At 40.1% G+C, this 26,526-nt stretch overlaps 1 protein-coding gene across 3 annotated transcripts in view; it reads left to right on the forward strand.

Annotated features, from left to right (window-relative positions):
- Nucleotides 1-1,253: 1,253 nt before the first annotated feature.
- The window catches only part of TIMD4 (T cell immunoglobulin and mucin domain containing 4), a 39,670-nt gene continuing 14,397 nt past the window's right edge, over nucleotides 1,254-26,526 (forward strand). For 2 of the 3 annotated variants that reach the window (XM_053199764.1, XM_053199766.1), the window contains exons 1-5: nucleotides 8,973-9,103; nucleotides 13,308-13,646; nucleotides 15,962-16,189; nucleotides 17,552-17,635; nucleotides 18,996-19,079. In XM_053199764.1, the coding sequence (XP_053055739.1) occupies nucleotides 9,046-9,103; nucleotides 13,308-13,646; nucleotides 15,962-16,189; nucleotides 17,552-17,635; nucleotides 18,996-19,079 (793 nt within the window). In that variant the 5' untranslated portion in view covers nucleotides 8,973-9,045. Of the gene's footprint in view, nucleotides 1,429-8,972; nucleotides 9,104-13,307; nucleotides 13,647-15,961; nucleotides 16,190-17,551; nucleotides 17,636-18,995; nucleotides 19,080-26,526 lie in introns of those variants that run through there. The other variant, XM_053199765.1, reaches the window with a different exon arrangement.

Here is a 26,526-nt window from a genome sequence, read left to right on the forward strand (position 1 = left end):
CTCCTATCTTTGTTTCCATAGCTTATAAATCAAAACAGTATCTTCCTAATTCTTCATGATTTCAAAGAACTTGCCCATAAGTAGTCTCATTTAATCCCTAAACCAACTCTGTGGTGATGAGATTATTCAATCTTATTTTAAAGATGAAGAAATTGAGGTTCAGAGAGGTGAGACAAGGTCTCATGGAGATTTCTGAAATATTTTCGTCTCCTGACAGCCTCTCTCGTCTTTTTTCTACTTTGTCATCAGTTTAGCCCTTTAATAAGTCAAAATATTCATTAATTCACTCAACAAGAACTAGTTATCTACTGGAAGCCTGGCATGGGGCCAGTTGCAGGGGGTGTATATACATAGTCCCTTGTCCTAGAGGAGTGCTCTGTTGAAGAAGATGCTATCTGCTGTTCAACCAACAGCCTTCCCTTCGTTTAATTTCCTTCTTTAATTTTTTTCGCAGGAAACCAGTATATTCAATTTCTTGATTTCAGAGACCTTAGGTCCCTACCAGAAGCTCAGCAGATGGCCCTAATTGGTTGAAACCAGTCATAAATATGTAATAGGGTAGATTTGAGTGTTGACTGGTGATCTCATTCTGGATAATAAGTTATAAGGGGAATTTGCCTAGAAGAGCATTCCTTTCCAAATAAAAGTCAAGGAATGATGATTTGAAAGCCACTATGACTCTCCTTTCCCTTTCCCAAAGATGAATTCGATGTTTGGAAGTATATTAACCCTTCCATGACCTTGTTGTGACAAACAACATGGGCCTAAGTCCTTGAGATATTTTTGAATTCTTGGGTTGCCTACATCCAGACTTCTTGTTATGAGAAGAAAAACAAGCACCTTAAATATTTAGGCTTCTGTTGATTGGAATTTCTGTTATGCACAGTTGAATGGATTCCCAGGTGATTCAATGGACTATTTTGGTGACCAACTAATACACAAATTCTTATTTGTATTAGAGTTCTTAGTCTTTGCCTGTCTACCCCAGCCACTTCTGAGGGACTGTACCCCATCCATAGCTCCAATTTCCTAAATTACAAATGGAATGATTGAGTTCTGCACAGTGGACCCTTTCCCCTCATGGACAAGGCTGATCCTAGGATAGCCAACTACCGATCTGCCTCTGAACTATAGCCTGGGCCTACCATAGAAAATGAGAACTGAAGGGACTGGAGTTCTCTTTCAAGAATTTGGAATTTAGAATTGAGAGAATAAGTCAGTGAGCTCAGAGAGCTGAGTTGAGAGTTGAGCTGAAAGGATTTGGGGCTGGGTTGTATAATACGTACCATGAGCAAGTTGAAATCATGAGGAAGTTGGTCATGGGGAGAGTTTCAGAGAGAGGCAGAGATACCTAAAAGAAGAGCAGAGAAAGTGATGCCTTGGAGATTCCTAATGGGGTATTGATTCCAGACCATGTGTGCTCTTGTTGTGAGTTACTTCTTCCTTGGAGCAATATTAGTGAACCTCTCTTCTTGTCCTCAAATAAGTTCTAACTAACATACTAGACAAGAAGAGCTGTATTTTAATCCCTTTTTCCTTGTAGTTCAAAAAATATATTTTTTATATTTGTTGGGATTATGTGTGAACAACACCCAGCACAGTGCTTAGCACATAGCCACAATTTAGTGAATATTAATTCCTTTTTATTTCCCTAACAACTAGGACTGTACAGAAGTAGAACTGACTACTTGGAAGGAAGTATGAAAGCTGAGGTGTGACCACACATATCAAGCTTTAGAATGATGAGTAAATTAGTGATCCTTTCTTTACTTGCCTTTTTTTTCCCCCAAGATTTCAAGATTCCATGGATCTGCATGTCTCTGACTGAATCAGCTTTGACAAGCAAACCAGTCTATTTTCTTTGCCTTATATCAGTCCCCACAAGGTAATCAGTTAAAATTAATGGCTATACCTAAGGCATATGCCCATCCTAATCATATACCAGACTGGATTCATATAGATTAAAAAAGGGTTGGTTCCAAAAAGGAAGGGATGTTGAACAGGCAACAACAAGATATATCCACTACAATAGGTCATTCTGTCTTTTGTGTTCTTCTAACTCTACCTGCCTAATAACTACTTGAATAATAACTAATATTTTGGGGGGTTCACTATCTGCATGGTACTCTGCTAAATGCTTTCCATAGCCCATCTCATTTAGTGCTCATAGTAATCCAAGATATACATACTACCATCTCTATTTTATAGAAGGTTAATTGAGCACAGAGACATTGAGTAAATTGTTCATAGCCATACAACTAGTATGTGGTCAAGATGGAACCCAGGCAGTGCGATTTCCCATCCCATAGAAAATAAAGAAGTTGATGCAGGGGTCATAGAGTGAGAAGAAGCTTGCTAAATAGGCTCCCATGGTTGACAATGAGCAAGAGAGGCTGTCCTTCTACCTCAATAAAAGAACTCAGAAAATATCCTTTCCCAGGTTGAAGTCATTTCCTGACCTAACAGAATACGTAGTCATAAATTGCCAAAGCTGGAGGAGATTTAGAGATGTGACAACTTAGTTCTAGGCACATTTTAATGAAAATGCTCCTGTTTGTGGAATGCTTTCTTTTATAGGTTTTACTAACAGGCTCAGTAATCATCCACAAAAGATGGATTCCTCTTGGCCCTCAGACAGTGCCCTCCTTCATGTGGCTTATCAGGTCTTTTATGATCTGCCCTTGGCCTGTGTCCCAGTCCCCTCATTTGCACTTCTTCCCTCCTGATTTGAGGTCCAGCCATAGAGAAATTTACACACACACACCAATCATAATCCTCAGATCACTACATTGTCTCAGTGTTAGTCTACACATAGCCCTGTTTTATTTTATCTGTTCGTTTATTTATTTATTTATTTATTTATTTATTTATTTAGGTCAGAGCATTTAAGTTTTACATTTACTTTTAAATACTATGATAAAGACCTGTGAAGCTTAAATTCTTCAGTTAGTCTAAAATGCCTCGCTGTTATAGTCACTGAGCTTTTACATGTTCTTTGTCCTGCTGGAAATTCTTTTCTATGCTGCCCCAATCCTCTCCAATATCCTTGAGGTCTATATTTAAAAAGTGTTCTTGACTCTCTTTTTCCATCTTCAAGACTGGGCTAGGGATCTTTTATCAACACTCCCTTACTCTTCTGTCCTTTCCTTATCACACCGTGCTATATTGTCTATTAACTTGCTTGTCTGCCAGTAGGAAGCACCAGCTTGTGAACTTATTGAGGATAAGAGTGGCTGGTCTCATACTGCTGTCTCAGTGTTTAGCACAGTACATGGCACATAGCATGAATTCCATATATAGTCCAAAGGTTGGTGAACTCTTTCTGTTAAGACCAGATGGTAAATATTTTTAGCTTTGTGGGCAATACAGTATCTGTTGCATTTACTCAACTCTGCCATTGTAGCGTGAAAGCAGCCACAAACAATATGTAAACATATGGGCATGGCAGTGTTGCAATATAACTTTATTTACAAAGATGGGTGGTGGGTGGGATCTGGTCAATGGGCAATAGTTTGCTGACCTCTTCTATAACTGATGAAGAAATGAACAAATAAAAATGAATGAGTGGGATTACATTTAACTTCACTTACCATAAAGGAAGTATTGTTTACCACAAAGAACTCTTTATTAGAAAACATGGGTTCTGTTTTCTTCATATCACTTAACAGTCTTTTATCTTTTGGCTTCCAACAGCCTTATCTTTAAGTAGTAATTTAAATAATACCTCCTCTGCTTAAAATTTGAAACTGTCATATTCTTAAGAGTAGGATCTATGCCTTATTTGTCTTTATCCCCAGAACCTAGCAGAATTCCACACGCCAAAAGTAAATAGATTGACAAGCCACTTGCTGAATGATTGAAAGGTCAGGGTGAAAGCAGGTATTTGGTGAAGCACATAGTTGAGCCAGATAATTGTGTAAACTCTTATGATTGGAAAAACCTTAGCCATCCATCTGAATTACCATGATATAGAAGTTCTTCTAGATTTAAGAACATAGGTCTTTTGATTTCAAATGACTGAAGACCCCACACAAACCGACTTTATTTCAAAAGGACATTTGTTGGCACATTGACGTGTCTTGTTTCAGAGGTTCAAACCTTGTCAAGGACCTAGGATTCTCTATTTCTCCACTTGCCTTCTGCCTAATTGGTTCTCTCATCAGGCAGGCTTCACCCATTAGTGGCATAATGGATAACTTTGGATCCAGGCCCATATCCTTATAGCTGAAAAATCAGTGGAAAATAGGGAACTAGAACTCAAAAATTCTAGTAAATGTGTCAAGGTTGTGTATCCTTGGCTTTATTCAGATCAATTGTTCATCCTTGATCCAAACACCATGGCCATGAATGAAATCAATACCATCTAAACTGCACTGACTAAAAATGAGGGAGGACCAGCTCTCCAGGTGCAAACCTCCATATGTAGAAGAAGGTGGTAAAGACATGAATTACCTAAAACTGCTATGGCCCTCTCTGAAGAATAATATACTTTAATACAGTAATACAAATTGAGCATCCAATATTAGGATGAAGACCGTCTAGGGACCCTAACTTAGGAAGAGAGGATAACCAAGCTTAGCCTCTCGTTCCAGTGTGTGACCCCTTACAGATACTAAATTATTATTAAAATTTGCATTTCTAAAATAAAAGCATATGTGCATTCAAAATGCTTTATTTTAGAATAGCCTTAGGTTTACAGAAAAATGATGAAGATTGTACAGATAGTTCCCATACACCCCACACTTAGTTTCCCCTATTATTAACATCTTACATTATGGTAATGGTATACTTGTAACAGTTAATAAGCCAATATTAATACTATTAATACTATTGACCAAAGTCCAAAATTTTCTTAATTTTCACCTATAGGCCTTTTTCTCTTCCAGGAGCCTATTTAGGATACCACATTACATTTAGTTGTCATGTCTCCTGAGGTTCCTCTTGGCTGTAACATTTTTTCAGATTTTCCCTTGGTTTTTTAATGACCTTGGCAGATTTTTTTAAGATTTTTAAAATTTATTTTGAAAGAGAAAGAGAGAGAAAGAGAGAGAGCATGCACAGGAGAGAGTAGGGAAGGGATGGAGAGAGAGGGGGAGTAACAGAATCCCAAGCAGGCTCTGTGCTATCAACTCAGAGCCCAACATGTGGCTCAATCTCACAAACTGTGAGATCATGATCTGAGCTGAAATCAAGAGTTGGATGCTTAAATGACTGAGCCACCCAGGAGCCCCATGACATTGGACATTTTGACAAGTATTTGTCAAATATGTTGTAGAATCTGCCTCAGTTTTGCTTTGTTTGATGGTTTTCTCATGATTGTACTGGGATGATGTTTCTTGGGAAGAAGAATTTACCACACGGGTAAAGTATCATTTATACCACATCATGTCAAGGGTGCAAACCATCAACATGACTTGTCTCTGTTGATGCTGGCCTTGATCACCTGCAAGAGGTAGTGTTTGCCAGATCTCTCCACTGTAAAGTTAGTTGTTGTTCTTACTGTCTTTACTGGAAGTTTGGGAAGGAAGTCACTGTGTTCAGCCTACAATTAAGGATAGGAGTTATGTTCTACCTTTCCTTTGAGGAGGAAGTAACTACATAAATTATTTGGAATGTTTTTGGACAGAAGATTTGTCTCTCCTTCCTCGCTTATTTATTGATTTGATCACTGTATCAGTATCGACATTTATTTTATACTTTGGGCTATAATCCAGTTCTAGTTTATTTTGTTGCTTGGGTTGTTCCTGCTTTGGTCATTGGTAGCTTTTTTGGTTGCCTCCTGTGTCCATTTAACAATCACATCATTGTGGATTTTACTTTTTATTTACTTTTTGAGCACTTTCAGACTTTTTAGCACAAGATGCTCCAGACTCATTTTAAGTATTTCCTGCCCCAGTCCTAGAACCAGACATTTCTCCAAGGAGCCTGGTTCCTTTTATTGGTGAGTGGTATTTAGAAACTAAGATCTAGATGTGAGATGTGCTTAATATACACATTTTTTAAAGTAAAATTATTATAAAAGGCTTATAACTAAAAAAAACAGCCAATACCTTTCCTATTCCTTCCCTAAAATGTAAACTCTTTTGAGTTATTTTCTTCTGGTTTTTTTTCCTTCCATAATACTAATAATGTGCTTTTACTGTTACTGTTTGATTGGCCATTTTGATTACCGTCTATTGACCTCCTGAAGGGTGAGTACCCCCATTCCCCTTCCTCTCTGCCCATCTTCCCAATATACTTCTATCACAATTTTATGTTAAACTAGTAGCTAGAGTTTACATTATCATGACTGTACAACTATCTTTCCAATTGAGCAAATGTACTGTAATTTCATATTCTTTCATGTACAATATTTAGTGTTTCCTGATTGTAATAATTGTCTACTGTTTTCCTTTTCTTAATTTCCCAAGTGTTTATCAAAATTCATCTTAAATGATTGAAGCCCTTTCTATCAAAGACCGACTTGATCTATTTTCAAAATACCTAAATGCATGAGATAATCTATCAGTTACACTCACCACTACCACCGCCAGCCTTACTCCTCTGTCCTTTTGCTCCAGGTTTGCTTGTTGTGGTAACAAGTCTGCAAAGATGCTTCCCCTTCACCTCCAATGAACTTCCTGCTATTTGCACCCTTGTATTGTTCCTTCTACTTGAATCCAGGATGGCCTTCTATTTTTTTAAATGTTTATTTATTTGATACAGAGTGCATGTGAGTGGAGGAGCAGGGGAGGTGTAGGGATAGAGAGAGAGAATCCCAAGCAGATTCTGCACTTTCAGCACAGGGCCCTATGCAGGGCTCAATCTCATATCATGACCTGAGCTGAAATCAAGAGTTGGATGCTTAACCAACCAAGCCACCCAGGCACCCCTGGGATGGCCTTCTTCTTGACCAATAGAATGCAGTGGAAATAATACTGAATCACATATCAGTTTAGGTCATAACCTTTACCCGTTCTTCCTGAGTCTGTCAGAATGCTCACTTTTTTTTTTTAAATGTTTTTATTTATTTTTGAGACAGAGAGAGACAGAGCATGAATGGGGGAGGGTCAGAGAGAGGGAGACACAGAATCCGAAGCAGGCTCCAGGCTCTGAGCTGTCAGCACAGAGCCTGACATGGGGCTCGAACTCACGGACTGTGAGATCATGACCTGAGCTGAAGTCAAACACTCAACCGACTGAGCCACCCAGGAGCCCTGAGGAATGCTCACTTTTGAGAAAACCATATACTGTGTAAGAAACTCATTTACTTTGAGACTGCTATACTGAAGGAAGCCCAAGATGCCTGTGGAAAGGCCATGTGGAGGCACAGGGGTACCTGTCCAGCCACTAGGTCTTCTAGTCATCCCATCAATTTCCTAGACATGTGAGTACAAAGTCATCTTGGGTGTTGTCTTTGTATCTTTTTCATATTGAATATTTCCCCAAATGTCTCTGATCCTTAGTTGCCTATTCATATTTAAAAGACACACTAAAAACTAATTAGAAATGCTGCATACATGACTGAGGCTCATGAACTGGTAGCTTTATTGAAGGGGAATTGTGTTGGTATTAACGGGGAGCACCTAAATATCAATATCTGTAAGTGTTTTATTAGGGCTATCCTATTTGTCCAGAGACTAACTCTCCCAGCTTCCTAGGAAGAGGATCCCACAGTTCAGTGGGTAGTCAGTGGGAACATTTTCTCTGAATCCTTCTATTTTCATCCCTTCCCCCTGTTTTACTAGATTCTCTGAGTGCAGAGACTCATCCAGTATTGTATGTTCACCAATACTTTTACTATGAGCAATGTAGAAGGTCTGAGACTCATTTGGCTGGTTACAATCAAATGAGGATTTTTTTCTTAAATCTAGAGCATTTGTGCATCCTTAAATTCCCTTTCTGGAGCTGGGTATAATTTGGCCGCCACTAGTATGGTGTGTCTCATAGCTGTGGTTCCCTAAGGACCACAGGTTGAAGGAGGGTGTCATGATCAAGAGCATGGATTTTGGGATCAGGGACACTTGGGCTTGAGTCATGTTTTCACCTTCTTGACTGTCAATGTCATTTATGTAGCCCCCTTAAGCCTCCATTCCCTCGTCTGTTAAATGGGAAAAAATACCTATTTCTTAGTGTTGTGAGAATTAAATAATACATCTGTATCATGTAGTAGAGTGCCTGGAATATAACTAAACATTCAGTAACCAATGATGATGACCTAAATCTATGTTAGAAAACATATCTGTTTGATTTGATTCCTCCTCTAACTGGTTCTGTGGTCTTGGATAGATCACTGAAGCTATAGAGTCCAGAGGTCTATCATCTCACCCAAGCCTTATAGTCTGGTTCATGAGCTATCTTTTATGCTCTTCATCATTAGGTGATGAAGACTTCACTAAAAACTGGTAGAACTGGGTCTTGACCTTGGGCTTGTTTGTTACCTGAGCATGTCCTATGCTTCCTCTATTGAATTCTTCTTTCCTTGTCTAGTAAATTCTAATGGTGATTTTGTCTTATGTGATGGTTGATTGCTTTTGTTTGCCAGTTATCAGAGTAAAGGGGCTAAAGTTCCAGGTGATGGAGAACCAGGTGAACCAGGTAAAGGGAGCAGAGCCCATTTCCAGTCTAACTTTTCTTTGGCCCCTATGAGGAGTCCATGTTTAAATAGAAGCCAATGAGGTGAGTTCATTGCATTTTACTACAAGCTGCACAGGAGTGGGAAGGACTGTAGCTCATTCACAGCTTACACATGCACATACACACAAGCACATGCATGGATGCTAACACACAGGGTAGGAAATCCTTTGATATGTATGGACAAAGGAATACAGGTGCAACCTCACTATCAGTCCACACATTTCCACATACACTGGTGGTCAGGAGAAAGAGCTCAGCACATTTTATCATACATCTCTTGAGGGAGACTATTCAGGAGGGAGGAAAGGGAAGGTTATGAGGCAGAAAGAGAAATGAAACTAAAAGGTCCTGCCCTGTCAGCACTAACCAGAGTATAAGAAATGGACTTTGGACAGACAGACTGACTCCTGGGGCCTGCCAACAGTCAAAATGTCCAAAGGGCCTCTTATTCTCTGGCTGCTGATTGAACTTGGGCGGCTTTCTCTGAGTAAGTGTTCTGAATCCTTCCATGCAGGAGTCCCTGGAGAGCTTGGCATCCTGTGATAGATTTTCACAACCGATCAGGCCTCAGTAGAGCAGAAGCCTGCTTCATTCTTGATTCCTTCCAGATTTTTTTCTTTGGAGGGTCTCTGCCTTTCTAGTTACATAGGGTTTTATCCTGAGACTGGTTTTAGAGTTTTACAGTGGGCTAATTTGTATTCAAATCAGAAATGACAACTTAAGAAGAAACACAAAATAAAGGGTCAGATGAAATGGGGAAAAGAAATTTCCTCTGCAGGTGTTATTAGCATAGTTGGAGCCAGGGGAATTCTTCTGCAGAGCTCTTATTATAATTGTATTTTCCTCTTTATTTTCAGTGGTTTTGGTTTGCTTTTTGTTTGTCTTCTTTTGCTGGGTATGACGCTTCATCCCTCACCAGAAGGTGAGGTTTGTTGTGTCCAAGTTTTGGGTGATGCAAGTGTACACACTCATTCTGGGCCAGTTTAGACTTCTGTGTCCTGGCAGCCTTGGGCAAAATGCTCCTCACTCAGCTGCAGTGGTCTCAGTCACTAGTCATTAACAATGGAAACATGTCTAAATTGCTCTGGCTCTTCTATGTATGAAATGAGGGAGCCAGATAAGACCAGTTTGAACAATCCATGATTCTAGAACTAGACAGTATCTAATATCCCTAACAGTTTTCAAAGTTAGTAGCTATTTGCAAATGATCTCTCAAGTGTGCTGCCCGCAAAAGCACTTCCATTCCAAGGAAAACAAATGTGTTCTCTCTACCCTTCAAACCTTTGCCATGCTGTTTTTCATCCTGCCTTTCTTTTCTCGGTAACTACATGCATTATCAGGTCTCCACCCAAGTCAGGCTTTTCCTGAGCACTCTGAGCCTCTGGACGGGCTGAGGTGTTTCTGCTATGAATTCCTATCTTCCATGAAGTCATCCATCAGAGAACTTGTCACCCTGTAGTAATTGATCATTTAACTGCCTCTCTTCCTAGATACTCTGTAGGAATTAATGGAATGAAGGCAATCCCTGTCACTTTCTTTATCAGTGTTTTCAGTGGTCTTTATCTTGTCCTGAGTAGTTGAGGTGTGGAGGTTTACGTTGTGTTGAAGGTTGCTGGAGTCTATGTTCCCGCTCCTGGCTGGACACTGATGGGGTAGGCTTCTCCAATCCTATGTGAAGGAAGCAGCACCTAGAGAACTGTCTTTTGTTCATTTTTCATTTGTACTTTTTCTAAAGTGACCAATTTAGAAGAGAGTGATTGCTCAGAATCAGCAAGGATCAATCAGGACTGGATATGCTCTTAAAAGATGCAGAATGAAACCCTTTCCTCAGTAAATAGTGAAAATGAGACCCTGACTGGGGAAGGGGCCTTTCCTGAGGTCACCACCTGGAGAAGGAACAAAGCTGGCAACAGAACCTAGGTTGTACCTACCGTCCTAGGTAATTCCCAAAAAGGGAATTTGATTATCAGTGATTCTTCTGCTCCAAGATACTTTTGTACCAGCAGGGAAGAGCTTCTTGTCCTATTTCTAAATTCTGAAATGCTTGGTTACTTGTACTAATACTTTATTAATTTCATGTGGCATTTGATACTTCATTGCATATAAACCTCCAAAATACTTCTGAAGCAAGTATCATATATCCCCCTTGCTTTCAATGATAATGAGGTCAGGATTATTGTGGCTTTCCCCCAAGAACACAAAAGCAGTAACTAGCAGAATGAAGTTTACGCTGTAGCTTAATGGGTGTTTTTCTGCCACACCAAATTGCCTGCTTCCTTTTTTTAAATATTAATTTTTAATCCAGTCAGTAATACAGAAACACCCCAACACCCCAGGTGAAAAAAATAACAGCATCATAAAGCTAAAATCCCTTTGACTACTCCCTCCTTCTCCAGTTCCTTTCCTCTGATGGCAAAGGCGACTGGAACAGTGAGTTGGGTGTATATCCCACCAGACACTTTTCTATGCATATACCTTCATATGTCTGTGCCCACAGACAAAAAAAAAAAAAATGCAAACTGTTTTATTTGTTTTATAAGATGGTTTTGTATTTTATGTGTTGTTTTGAATTTGTCCTTTTCCTACATTAATAAGGCTTGGAGTTTTCAGGTCAACTGATAAAGATTTACTTCTAATAACCTTGGAATGATTGCATGGAATGAATGATTCATTATGTTTACAGGGAATGCATATGCCATAGTTTTGCTGTTCCCCACATACATTGTTCACTTCATTCACATATGTATGAAAGCTGCAGCAAACTTTTGCAAACAGATTTCCCTGTGCACATGTCTTTTTGTAGGGTAGATAACAAAGCACGGAATTGCTAAGGCTTAGCTAGGATACACGCATGCTCGATATTAATGGAAACTGCCAAATTGCCTCACAGTGTGGCTATACCAATTAAACTCCCATTTCATTCATGTACTCCAATAGTCTATGTCATTTCCTGAGTCCCTGTCTGGCCAACTTTGATATTATTGGCATTCTAAATTTTTGCCAGTCTTACAGATGAAATTTACTGGCTTCTTGTATTTCTTTATCTATGCCTGTTATGTCTTCTGTCAATGTTTATATTGGGTGTTTTCTTACTGAGTAGCAGGATGCTTCTTTCTATAGTATGATACTGGAAAAACAAACTGTTTAATCTCCAGCAGAAATAATTCCTGCATATATTTTTAATTAATTTTCCAAACATTCATAGGAATAAGCTCATATTGAGAAAGTTGCTAGTTTTAGGTGCATATGTTCTGTTGGTAATAGAACTGAAGGTGATGACAGTGAATTTCTTATGTATTTATTTTTCCTTGTTTCATGGTAGGCTAAATGGACTTCTAGAGCATTTATGGTCACTGAAACATTCCTACTACAATGAAATGAATAAACTGTGATTTCAGGGTCTGAAATTTCAGGGCGTGTCTGAATTTGGTTTGTGCTTACCTTATTTTAGAGAGGGTTATGGGGACATTCCTGATACCTGGGTCAGAGAGGAACCTGGTACTCTTGGCCATGTGCTATACAACTTAGCCCAATGGGCCAACAAAGTCAGTGAATGTAGAATCTCACAGGAAGGTACCTTGGAGAAAACAAAGCAGGACCTACGTACCCTAGAGAAAGCAGGTGGAGTCCTGATGATCTGGAGCTTCAGCCTGTCTTCAGTAGCATTTTTTGGGAGTGGAGGGTTAGAACCAGCAATCGTTAGAACAATTGTTGATGCTCAATTAACCCAGTGGGCTTAACATTTGCAGCAGTGAAAATGTTTCGCAGATTCTTAGTGATGGAAGTAATCTTAGAAGAGCTTGTCCACTGGTCCTCAAATCCTGGGTGACTAGCAAGTGATATCAGAATGACCTGGAGAATTTCCATGGGCCTTGGCTTCAAACATTCTGATTCAGGGTTGGGCAATAAAATTTGCACTTTCAACACCTTCCCCAGGTCATGCTGATGAGCAGGCAAAGCTGGGAAATAGGACTGCTTCATTTCAGAAATAGCGATACCTTCCATCTCACACAACTAATATAGTAAAACTAACCCTTGGCATTTTTCTATGCATAGGTGCCATTCTTTCTAATTCTTGTGGTTCTTTCCAGTTTTAATATTAAAAAAGTGTTCAAACTCCACCTAACTTCATGTTCTCTAGCAACAAATAAATGGTCCAGAGCAATCAATTTCTAGATCCAGTACTGAAAGGAGAGAAGGACAATGGAACGTAGTTCAACAGCCTATCTTACTGCCACAGCATTCTCTGGGTTTGAAAATGGAGGGAGTCCCAAGCAGTCAGGTCAGCAGTACATGGCCACTGTTTATTGAGGATACACTGGGTAGAGTGCTAGTTCTGGATGTGTTTACATGAGTTAGTGGAATTAGATTAAAGAGTTGGATTTTTCATTGGAAAAGTTTTTGGCTTATTGGAATGGTACTCAAGAACAGAGTTTTTAAATCAGCAAAAAGGGCTTGTTATGGAGATGAGTTCAGACCATGAGGTGGGTCAGCTATCTGTAACTGGGAGACAAAAGGGTGTGGAGTTAGGGACTCAGCAGTGGCTAAGGGCACATCAGAATTTAGGCTAAAAAATATACATAATGACTCTTCTCATCTTCCTGGAAGCATTTAGCTGCACAAAGATCATGCAGTATATTTGAGAGATTTTAGTACTGCACAGCCTTAATTTTTCTCATCTTTCCTCACAGTTCTAGCTGCACCAGACACTGTGAGAGGGTTTTTGGGTCAGTCGGTGACCTTGCCCTGTAAGTACTCATCCTGGTCTGAAAACAGCAACAGCATGTGCTGGGGCAAGGGCCCATGTCCCAAATCCAAGTGCAACAATGAGCTTCTCCACACTGATGGGATGACGGTGTTGTCCAGGAAGTCATCAAAATATGAACTTCAGGGCAATATCCGACAAGGCGATGTCTCCTTGACCATCTTGAACACCAACGAAGGTGACAACAGTGTATACTGCTGCCGCATAGAGGTCCCTGGCTGGTTCAATGACGTGAAAAAGAACATTCGCCTGCAGCTGAGGAGAGGTGTGTACATGAAGGGGCTTGTGTCTGTGGAAGGATAGATTCAACAGTTAATGGGGAATGGATGTACTGGGTGGTGTTGGGGAGGCTGTAGGTGCTTAAGCACGAGGGGGCAGATTAATTTTAAGATGTGTTGCTATGACTAGAGGAGGCACGGTATGGAGCAAATACCCATGGGGGCCAAGAAGACCACAGCAATGAATGGGTGGGGGGTGCATGGGAAGGGAACCAGTGAATTGGAGGGTCAGTCTGCAAAAGACATCTGCTTCTTATTATGAGATTGTTGCTTTGTGCACAGTGTTTTCAGATTTCGCAATTTTTACGTGTATGACATTGATTTTTATATGTTGGCAAAGATTTTTTAAAAAATACCATATAAATTAAATAAAATGTGTCCATGGGTCAGCTTCAGCCCATAAGCCAAAGTTTGCAACTTCCAGCAAAGGGGAAAGGGCATGAGACTTGGAGACAATCACAGCAGTTTTCAGGTGGCCTTTCCGTCTGTTACTGTCAGTTGCTTTTGATGAAACTGGAATATGGTGGGATTCTTAAAGATTTGAGCTGCATAGAAGGCAGCCTCTGGTTGAATTATGCTAACAGTAATCACCTTTCCTGCTTGTTGGGAATGGTGTCTCTCAGAGTAAGCTCTATGTTCAAACTGCATCAAAGATGGAGGGTTATCAGGGCACCTCAGTGGCTCAGTCATCTGAAAGTCCAACTCTTGGTTTTGGCTCAGGTCATGATCTCATGGTTTTGTGAGTTCAAACCCTACATCAGCTCTGCACTGCCAGGATGGAGCCTGCTTGGGATTCTCTCTCTCTCTCTGCCCCTCCCCCACTCACACTCTCTCCGTCTCTCTCAAAATAAATAAATAAACTTAAAAAAAAAAGATGGGGGATTCTTGTGCTTTGTTCCTGACTGGGTAGGCATCTTGGAAGGCAGGATCATATGCTTATAGCCACAAGTTTAACAGAATTCTCAGGTGACACCAATGCACTCTAAAATTTGGGAATGACTTATGTGGATGCTTCTTATTTCAGAACTTTCATATACTTTAGTATATTTTTCTTTAAAAGTGACTTTGTGATAGAAAAGGTATTTTTCTGATTTACTGAAGTTTTATTAAAGTTAAATGAGGCTAATCCAAGTCTTCTACTTTCAAGCCTGATATAACCAGCTATTATTTTATAAAATACTTGTTGCACTCAGTATCTATGGGTCATTTCTAAGCTCACTGAAATCTATTAGAGTTAATCAAAATTTGACATATTTAAGAGATGGTAGCATATGTAGAATAACTGTGGCTGATGAACCCAAACTCAAATGTTAGGGGGTGAGTGGTGTCGGCATGAACTTGTCATTAATATATGAAAGAGACTACATTCTCATCCCATGTTGAATACCTTGGATTCATTTTTATTACAGATTTTAATTTTATTTCATTGTGGAAAGAGCACCTATGGTGAGTTCTGCTCACTTAACAAATTTTCAAGTATACAACTTATTATTGTTAACTTTAGGTATGAGTTGTACAACAGAACTTGAGCTTCTTCATCTTGCTTGACTAAAATTTCATGTTTGGGCTCACTTTTGATGCAATTGTTCATTTGCTCACTTATGGAATCTTTTTGGAATATCTACCATGTGCCCAACATTGTGGTAGGTATTAGATTTGTAGCAGAGAATAAAATAAATAGCAGATTTTCCCTTATGGAGCTTACAGTCTGGTGGGAGAAGCAGGTGTTAAACCATAATCATAAAATAAAAGTGAAGGTAAAGTATAGAGTGCAAAACCCAGAAACCTAATTGATTGCAGAATACGTGTGACCTCCTTACAACAGTGTCCTTTTAGCTGAGACATGAGGGTTCAGTAGGAGTCAGCCTAATGAAGAGAGAGTCTCGGAAGCAACAGGTACAAAGTCCCTCCAGTGTGAGGTCACTGTTTAGAGAGGTGAAGAAAAGCCAGTGGGCTGGAGACAAGTGAGAAGAGTAAAGTGGAGACCTGAGATTGTAAAGAAAGAGCCAGATCAAGTGGAATTTTTGTGGGCCAACTTTGGGGTTGGGTCCTTTATCTCAAGGGCAAGGAGGACCCAGTAAAATCTTTTAAGCAGGGGACCAACATAATTATTTGTCATTTTAAAAGATTGTTCTAGCCAATGTGTAAAAAACATATCGGAAAGGTCAAGAGTAGGGGCAAGAAACCTAACTTTCATGGGCATTCCAGTGGTCCAGGCCAGTGGACCAGGTGAGGGCAGCAGAAACAGAGAAATGGACAGATCCCACATATATTTGTACAATGTATCTTATATCGGTTACAGCTCCAACAACCAAGAGCCCAACAACCACTACTGCCATGACGACAACCATAGCTGTGCTTCCAACAACAGCTGTGACTACACCTGAACTCACAACCAGAACACCACTTCAGACTACCCTCACAGCTGTGGCAACCACATGCCCCCCAACAGTATCAACCTTTCTTCCTGAAGCAACCCCAGTTCTTGAGACCACTGAGCCTTCAATGGGAGCACCCACCTTCACTACAGGTACATGGTACATTTGGCCATTCTTTCCCTTCTGCTGGTCAGATGTATCTTGGGTCCCTTGCAACAGGGTTCTTTTACTGAATGGGGCAGTTCAGAGACTTGCCCTTGTGTGTGTGCATTCTGGTTTGCTAGGGTTGTCATAACAAATGCCACAGAGCAGGGGGCTTAAACAACAGAAATTTATTTTCCCATAATTCTGGAGGCTAGAAGTATGAGACAAAGGTGTCAGTACGACTGATTTCTTGGCTTATAAATGGCTACCTTCTTTCTGTGTCTTCACATGGTCTTCCCTCTGTGTCTCTGTCCTAATCTTATCTTCTCATAAGGACACCAGTCATATTGAATTAGGGTCCATCCATATAACTTCATTTTACTTAATTATTTCTTTCTCCAAATAAGGGCACAATTTCCTGTATTGGGGGTTAGAATTTCAACATATGAATTTTGGGGAATATAGTTCAGTTTATAACTGTATGTATGTGCGTGTGTGTGAGTGAGGATGTGGTTTCATCAATCTGTTCCTTTTCTTTGTTTTATGGTTTCCTTTTTTGCCCCCTATTTTTTCTGTTTTTTGAAAATCAGATTTTTTGGTTCTCCAGTTGACCTTCCAAGAATCTTAGAGATATTTATGCAACAGCTAGGATATGTCACCTGGGGTCAGACCCCAGTTTTATTCTTCTAGGGGTTAAGTCTCTGCCTTGGCATTAGAGATTGGTTGAGGAAAGGCCTCCAGATGCCTTAAAATATCCCTTGATGATGAACTAGTTCTACCTTTGTTTCTTCCTTCCTCTTTCCTTCCCTTCTTCTCTCAATCCCTTCCTCCCTCCCTTCCATTCTTTTCTTTTTCTTTCCTTCCTGCCCCTCCCCCCCCAAGTCGTTTTTGATCCTCCATCTTGGACCCTCACTGACTTACTAGCTTCATTACTTATAGGGCTTATCAAAGTGCCCACCATGTTTCAACCTCTGATACCAAGGTAATGCTGTTGGAAACTCATTAAGAGATAGTGTGAAGGCTTTCTTAGCTGTCTCAGCTGCCTCAGTAAGGCCTGGATAATTTAAATAGCTTTATAATATTGAATCAGCTAATTCTGTTATACTCTGGGTTGTCACCTAAAGTTCATGAACCATAAACCAGCCAATTTTTGTATGTATTTTTAATTGTTTTTGGTGTTTAAAATAATCACCTTAAACTATGACATTTGTAGTTTTCTTGATCCTAAAAAATTACTTGCAATCCTTGAAGAAAACCTGAAATATATAAAAAGGCGCAAAGACAAGTATAAAAATAGCCCTGGATCCCACCACTCGGCACAAACACTTATTTTTGCAGCTCTCTTTTATCAAACTTTTTTTATATTCCAGAATCAGAAAGTTTCTTTCTCTCCAGTGACTCTGAGAGAAGCACCGAGGTGACCTCTGGAAACATTGCCTTGCTTACATCCAGAGGTATGAAGACACTTTCTTTCTCTTTCTTTTCCTCATTTCTTAGGTTGAGGAGAGTAAAATGCTATTGAATGAGATAACTGAAGATGAATTTTGGGTCCTGTGTGCCATGAACCCTATCTAGGACAAATTGGACCACATTTGTGGTTCATTCATTCTTGTGGCTTTGAGAGAGAAGGAGGGGTGGGGAGAGAGACTGACCTTGATTTGTTTAAGCAACTCCTCATAGTAGCACATTTCTGGAATATTTGCCTTTCCATTCCAGGTGAGGCAGTGCTTAGCCGTCTCATCCTAATTCCCAGTACAATGATCTTTGTTGACTTCCTTGAGGGACGTCCTCACTTGATCATTGGCTTTCTGTAGTAGAGAGAGAAATTCATTCATGTGATCTTTCATCAATCAAGAGTTCTTTAGGTATTTAATAGGGGTCCAAGGGCAGAGAATACCCTAAAATAAGGCATGATTTACATCCATGGGGGTTGCTAGAGAGAAGTGCCCAGGCTGGGCTCTCTGTTTTATTCCTTTTTGCCAGGGGTTTCTGGCCTCGGCTGATTTCCCAGGTGAGTTGGAGAGTTGAATAACTTCATGGATATAATGGCCTTAGTTGAGTGCCTGGCATGTTAGTAAGTGCTCAAATGGCAAATTTTACTTAATGGGGCTTATAGTCAAGTAGAAGAAGACAGATATCTATGGGGTAAATAAATGAATCTGTTCTTGTGTTAGTACAATATAGGGAGGCAGTATGGCACAGGGTGTGTGCTCTGGTGTTACACTGCCTGGGTACAAGACCCACTTCTTAACTGTTGTATGACTCTGGGAAAGTTATTTAACCTCTTTGGGTCTTGGCTTCCTCATTGATAAAATGGGAATAATAATAACACCTATCCTGTGTCTCTTTCTGAAGATTAAATGAGAGGATACTTGTAGATCACTTAGAACAGCATGAACTGAATGCTCTGTAAACATTAGCTCTTCTTCTTCTTCTTCTTCTTCTTCTTTTATTATTATTTTTTATTTAAAAAAGATATTTTTTTAACGTTTATTTATTTTTGACAGAGAGAGAGACAGAGCATGAGTGGTGGAGGGGCAGAGAGAGAGGGAGACACAGAATCTGAAGCAGGCTCCAAGCTCTGAGCTGTCAGCTGCTCAACCAACTGAGCCACCCAGGCGCCCCATTCTACTTTTATTTTTTTTATGACAGAAGTTAGTTTAGGGGACAGTGGGGCACCAAAAATAAAAAAGACAAGTTTTTACCTAAGTTTGTTTTCTCTTTTCCTTTGTTTTTGTTTTGTTTTGTTTTTGTTTTGTTTTGTTTTTGTTTTGTTTTGTTTTGTTTTGTTTTGTTTTGTTTTGTTTTTTTCAGAATCTGAAGGTTGGGGTCTCCAGTCAACGTCCCAGACATCAATGTGGGAAATGAGTGAGTCAGTGACTTTTCCTCAGCCAAGAGGTAAGGGGCTGTCTGTGCTCGTGAGGGTGATTTTGTCTTTGACCGTGGGAACAATCTGTCATCTGCCATCTGCCTGTTTGTCTTGGGATTTGGCTATTTGGGTTCCACTGTGGTCACATCCTACATCTTCCCACAAGCTGGGAAAGTGAAACCAGCTAATAGCAGCCATGTTTGCTTCTTCCCTCTTCTGCCTCTTTTCTGAAACCCCTGTGTTGGGATTCCCCTTCTTCCTTAGTTGTTTCTGTCTTGAAGCTAGAATTGCCAGAAAATCATCCATTCATTAAAAAAAATTAGTAATTTATTGTAAATTACACAAATGTTACACTAATGTATTTTTGTTAGGGATACATAAAAAGTAGGAAAAAAATCTCTTTGACTCCCTGTCTTTAATCCCAGCCCTTCCTGTGATATAATCACTGCTATTAGTTAAAGAGGACCATTCCCAGATCTTTTTCTATTTGCTTATGTGTGTGTATAGAAATATGCAGTTTTGTTCTGTTGTGTGAATTTAAAAAAAAATTCTATTATACTATATGTAGCCTTCTGTATTTTGTTTATTTACCTAACATTATATACTGGACTACTTTCCTTTCCAGTCCATGTAGATATATATCATTATGTTAAATTGCTGTATAGAATTTTATACTGTGGATACTTATAATATCCAATGCCCACGAAGGGACATTGAGGTGTTGTAATATTTCATTACCATAAGTAGTTTGCAGGGGCATCCTTGTATGTGAGAGCCTCCTTAAGTGTCTATGTCTAAGGGTCTAGGGTGGTGATTAAGAAGGAGAAATCCTAGGCTGAAAGAAATGTACACTTTAAATTTACTAACCATTACAAAATTGTCTTCTGGAAAGGCTTTGCCAATTTATTTTCCCACCCACAGTGTCTGCTTTCCTACATCTCCCCTATACTTGATATGACCATTTATTTAATTTTTTTTCAATCTCCTGAGAAGAAAATTCTGTCCCATTTTTTTGTTGTTCATTTTTTGTTGTCTCATTTTTTGTTGATTAACAAGGCGTTTGAGTGTCTTTCCATATGTTTATTAGCCAAACAATGGTCCTGTAACTCTGTGAAGGAGGCAGTGTAACATCACTCACAAAGGCTCAGCAGATAGAATTGGAGAGGATGGGCAAGAGTAAGTGGAAAGAGGATACATTTTGAAGGAAGACTATAAATCAAGGTGAAATGCAAGGGTGACCTAATGTTGAAAAGTTTTGGCTTTTTTTTTTTTTTTTTGGCGCTACCTCATTCAGCGGGAAGACGGGAAATTTGGACTAGTTGTTGTTAACTTAGGTGAAGCTAGATGCCAAAGATCCAAACCTTCTTTGTCTGTGGCGTGGGGTAAAAGCGGGGGCTGTTTCCTGGCAGAAGAGAAGGTAGCAATGAGAAAAATGATGGAGAGTGGGCAAGGAGTTCTCAAAATGTTATCATTCATTCCATTTAAATCTCAGGCTATTTTACATTCAACTGCAAGGAAACAAGAGGTCATCTTGATGTTTCACCCTCTTCTGTAATATCCCAGATAATTGTTATTTTACTCCTCCTTGATAAATCCTGGAGTAGAGAGAATGCTTGCAGCAACATCTAGAGGCTGCATTGCTGAGAAGGAGCTTGCTGTAAGAAGGTCTATCTCTGTTTAACCTTTACTCATTATGGAAGAAACCAGGACTTATTGAACGCATATTATATGTGGTGCAGTGCAAAGCTGTTCTCATGGGCCACTTCATTCAATTCCTTTTTAGCAGATGCTCATACCCCTATTTTGTGCAACTTTTCCAAGGCCACACTGCTCTCAGGTTCCTGATGCAGGAAGTCTAGCTCTGAGTCCAAGCTCTTAGATATTATTTTATTTTGTCTTGCCTTCCTGTTTGAAATAAATGGTGGTGTTCTTTCCGTTTACTGTCCTCTCATCCCACTGGTTGTAATGAAACATTTGTAACAATAATTGCACTTTCTATTGCCGAAGACTTAATTATGTGTTAGGTGCTGTACTAAGTGTATTTAATGTGTATTTTCTTATTTAAATCTCATAGTGACCTTCTGATCAGGTACAGATATTATACCTATTTTAGAGATAAAGAAATGGAGGGTCAGAGAGTTTATTAGAGTAGCTGACATCTACTTAAGTCTCTCTTTGTTTCAATACTGCTCACGTTAAGCGCATTATTTCATCTGGCTTCTCACAAAATCCTATGAGATAGATACCATTATCACCTCCATTTTAGAGTTCATGAAGGTTATATAACTTATCTGGTAAATGATGACACGGGTTTAACCCATGTCTGTTCAACTCTGCTGCCATTCTGACATCATACTGTGCTGCTTCTCCCCACCCCTCACTCCCCAGTCTGGAGCCATTTACAGAATAAGTCAGGATAAGTGCTACTTCTTCATTCACTTGAAAGTGCTTTCAACTCCTTTCAGAGAGCTCACGTGACTCTGTGGGGTTTCTTTCCCTGGCCAAATATCCCTGATTCCTTCCTCATTTCTTCATGTAATTTTGGATGGCAAGCCTTCCGTGGATGAGAGCTGGTTTCAATTCTTCAAGAAGATCTGGTCAAAATTATTATTCCCTAAAGTCAGCATTACCCAGAGTGATAGTTCTTCGCCCCCACTCCATGGCTCCCTAGAATGGAGTTCAGAGACGTGGAGTGACTTACCCAAGATCATAGAGCTGGGCAGAGGGAGAGCTGGGACTCACACCAGGCCTCGGAGATTTAAAATTTTAAATGTCTGTGGTCTCCTGGGTGGAGTTGTCTGTGGACGGGCTGGGGGTGGTATGAACCCCCTGAAATTACATATATAATTATGTGTGCATATGTGCACATGCATTTTTCTGAGGGAAAAGTCTAGGACATATCTTTAGATTCTCCAAGAATTCTGCAAAGCTCCAAGTGGTTTGGAACCATCATTCAAACACAAACAAACAAACAACAATAAAAACTTGCATAGGTTTCTCCCCTCCCCCCACCCCGGAGCTAAAGAGTCTGTTTGAAGAATGCAAACTCTGACCCCTCCAGGTACCTAGGAACTCAAAACATTCCATCCAGCCTGAGGGTTCATTTCATTTCTTGCATGGCAGCAGGAATTTGTGAAATGGTTCCAATTTGTTCCCTCAAGACAAATTTGTTCCCTCCCTCAAATTTGTTCCAATTTGTTCCCTCTACTGGGGAGGGACTCTGAAGTCATAATCTGTTGGCCTGGGATTAAGTCTGCCATTGATTATGCCTTCCGTTCTTTTACTGCCTCAGTAACATCTCAGATCCTTTCTTTCTAGTCTTTTATCCTCACAGCCTCCAGGGTAGCTCTGGGTGGGGGTTGAAAAAGCTCACTGGGGAATCTGAAGGCTCAGGCTTATATCCCAGCTCTGCCATTTTTGTGTTTCTGTTTTCTTTTAGATCCTCAGGTGAATTATTTGTTCTGTTCTTCTCTAAATCTCAGTTTCCCCAAAACGTACAGTGATGATGATATTAGTACTTATTTCATAGGACTGTTAAGTGAGGAAACGCATAAGAAAAATACCTGGTACCTAATTACTGGCTAGTAAACGATAGTCCTTATGCGCTATCCCCATTTCCTTTCTTCTTCACACATCTATTATTCCTACTCACACACCTGCATTTTTAGGTCTCTCTGGCAAGGTAACAAGAGGCCACTTTCACCAGCTCCCAACTGACTTGCTGTTCCTTATAAGCACACAGACACTTTTGGTTTCATGATTTTTTAAAATCTGTTAATTGCACCAGGGAAACAGCCAATGAGTGACAAAATTACAAACCTGGGAAAGTTACAAGAGCTTTTCAAATCTCACGGTAGTAATTCTCTACTTGCTACTGGAGTAAATCTGAGATTCTGAAAGCTCTTCACTGACTCCCTTTTAGATGGCTCTACAGAATTCTTAATCATTGGTTTTATTCCTGCTTATGGACACATTTCATCTCCTGCTGCCTCTGAATTGTTTTGTCCTTCTCATACTGCTCAGTCTGTAGAGGCTCCACTCTACAATGTAGGCGTGGAATTCAAGTCATGCCTGAAAAAGAGCTGTGGTTGAGTGTGCCAAGCAAGAACTCCAGATTCATGTTATTCATTTCATAGGACAACTCCAAGTAGGTTATCTCCTGCTTCAGTGCTCCCTCTACTTTTAAGGCATTTGCTGTAGACATCATGTGAAAAGGCCTACCTAGGGTGGCAAATCCTTGCTTCCACTCTAAGGCTGCCTAGAAATGGAGCTCAGAGATGTGAAGTGACTTGCCCGAGATCGCACAGCTAGACAGAGAGAGATCTGAGACTCACACCCAGGTTTCAGGGGGTTTAAACTTGTGTTCATTAACTCCCAGGGAGGAGTATTGTCTGTGGAAATCTGGGAAACTGAGAAGATTAGAAACTGGGGCCCAGAAAATGGGGGGGAATGCTTTTAGAAACAGCTGCTCTATTACCGTGTCTTTCTGTTTGACAAAGTCATCCAAAGCTTCATGGTCCAGAGCAAGCTGGCCTTTCCAAGGAGCCAAAGGATTCTCAGAGGACAAAGTGGTTGGAGATGAGACTTTTCTCTTTATCTTGGAATTTGTTTTGGGTACTTGGAAATAGGTAATATGATTTTTTGGTAAAGGCGTTTCAAATCCGTCATTACTTAAACATGGCTTATTGAATTAATTTTCTATACATGGCATGGGAATAAATAAGTCATGACATCTGTCCTAAAAGGGGTCACTCTTTAGTAAGATAGACAGGCTATGTATAGCAAACAATCATCCAGTGGGTTTAGTTTTGGGATAGAAGTATGGAAAGTTTTCCTGGGGGCCCAAAGAAGGGAAAGATGGATTCTATCCTGGAAAGGATGGCCAGCATAATTTAACTTAATAATCTTTGAATTGGTTCTTCAAGGATGAGAACATTTCATTGTGCAGGGAAGGGTGAACAGGCAGGAAGAAGAGCATGAACAAAAAGAAGGGAACTTGATAAGAGTATGAAATCTTTGGAGCTTGTCTAATAGTCTAGTTTAATCTAATAGAGACAAGAAGCTGGGAATGGTCTAGGTTCTTAAGGGACTTGATTGACAGGCTGAAGAATTTAGATTTTATTCCAGGGTCATGAGAAACCATTCATGTTTTCTGGGTAGGGAATGATATTTCCAGTTCTGTTTTAGGAAACATTGCTCTGGTAAGAGTGTGGGAGATGTATGAGAAGGAGCAAGCCTGGGGGCAGAGAGGCTACCCAGGAGCCTTTTGTACTAATTCATACCAGAGATGAATGTCTAGAGTACAATAATGGCAGCAGTAACTACAGAGAGGGGACAGAGTCAAAGCCACTTAGGAGTTAGGATTGGGAGGACAGTGATCAGAGTAAGAATGAAGGATGACTCATTCTCTGTACTTGGGAGGTTAGATTGATGTGACAGGTTAACTAGTAAGGAACCCCAGGAAAAAGGGTGAATTTGTTTGGGAGAGCTGGAGTTTGAAGGGCCCCTGAGGAATGTCTAATGGGCAGTTGGGAATATGGGGCTGGGTTGACTTACGGATGCCTGGGTGAGAATGGGTGTCTTTGATGATTGGCACCTACCTCTGATCAAATAATAATTACCATGATTCAGGTTACAATTGCTGAACAGGGACTTAAAAATACACCAATAATTTAATACATATTATCTCATAAGGGACAGTTCAGGGCTCTAGATACGATTTGGGGAATCACTGATAATAAATGACACTTACCAAATGCTTTTTATATACCAGGCTTGGGCACAGTGTCTCATTGTGAGGCATTGTCTGCATCTGTGAGAAAGATGCTATCATTACTTCCATTATAAAGGAAAAGAAACTGAGGTTTGGAGAAGTTAAATTTGCCAGAGTTTGAACCCTGGGTCTCTTGGCTCTTGAAACTCAGCTCTTAAGCACTTTATTATATTTTCTCATTAGGAGAGGGATAATGGAAAGCTCCTGTGAAATCACCTAAAGATATTGTGTGAGATGGAGGGAGAAATGAAAAGGTACAACCCCATAAAGGGACAACTACATTGGAAGAGGAGGCAGGGATGAAGACAGAAAAAGTAGGAAGGGATCCAGCAGAGCATGAGTGCAGAGAGGGCTGAGCTGACAAAAGTTATGGAGGGTATAGTCAAATACTGGGAAATTCAGAATGCTGGTCGAGATGGATGAGGCCCTTAGGTGGCTGTGAACCATTAGGTGAACAGTGTTAGCTCTCTGGGTGGATGCTCTGAAGTCCAAGACAAGCAATTGTTAGAGAGTGAATATTCGGTGTTCTTCCAAGAAGTTTGAGGATGGATATTTAGAGAAGGAGATAGTGAATGGAGCAAGGTTGGTCCTGGTGTAGCAGAAGGGGATCAGTCAAAAATGAGAGAGGTAGGGTTTGGTCTAGAAATGGAGGTAAGAGAAAAGGGAGTGAGGATAGAATAAATGAAAGTGTGGAGCAATCTGATCTCATGTTGACCTCCCAGGGGATGGAACCAAGACCTTTAACTTCACGGTCATCCAGTTCATGTATATACCAGACCTGGCCATGGGTTGAAAACACAGGGTGCTTAGTAAAAATATAGATTGTTTTACTCTACCCAAGGCTTGAAGAATTAGAACCTACCCTGGGGGTGGGTCTAAGAAATTGTATGCTTAGCAAACTTCCTCAGGAAATTCTTTTGAAGCCATCCCATCCCTGGCCCCAAGAAGACATTTAGGAGTTGCTGGTGTAGTGTGCACTCTTCGTTCTACATAGAAAGAAACTGAGGCACACAGGCATAAAAAAGTTCAAAGAGAAGTGGGAACGAGTCCCCAGATAGGACTCTCTTTTGGCTCTCAAATCAGACCTCTTTCCCCTACATTGCACTATTTTATTAAAGACAAAGCTGAGCCATGTTAGAACTTAACATTTTTTTCTGGGTCCTCAGTTGATCAAGGACATAAAGAAGTTGTAGGGGGAATTGCTGTTTTCAGTACAAGTTCAGCAGAAGGAACAGAGGAAGGCAGGGGAATGAAGCAAAGCTCATTTTCACTCACAAATGCCGTTGTTAGGAGGAAAGAAATTGGATGCAGTTGATTTCAAAGTCAACATCTTTCGTGAGGCATTAGCTGATTTGTTTTATCTCTCATGCCCACGCTGTTCACAGGCTCGAATCAGTTGTAGGCTGGCAGTCTGGGGATAAAGGCAAAGGACAAAAAATGGATTTTCATGATTCTTCTCACAATAGCATTATATTCTACCAACCGTACAAATGATATTTTTTCATTAATAAAGCTGGGATTGAATCTGTGTAATTCTAGCATCTAACAGCTCACCTTCAGAAAGGTCAACCAAATAAAAACAAAGGGAGTTGCCAAGCTTTAAGAGAAGTATGTTTGTGGTAAAGCAAACAAAGGGAAAAAGAAGTAAGGTGTCTATTTCAGCCACTGAAATAGACCATGGAGCCAGTCCTAAGATGGGGCCT

Source organism: Acinonyx jubatus, chromosome A1, assembly GCF_027475565.1.
Source record: "Acinonyx jubatus isolate Ajub_Pintada_27869175 chromosome A1, VMU_Ajub_asm_v1.0, whole genome shotgun sequence".
NCBI classification, from domain to species: domain Eukaryota; kingdom Metazoa; phylum Chordata; class Mammalia; order Carnivora; family Felidae; genus Acinonyx; species Acinonyx jubatus.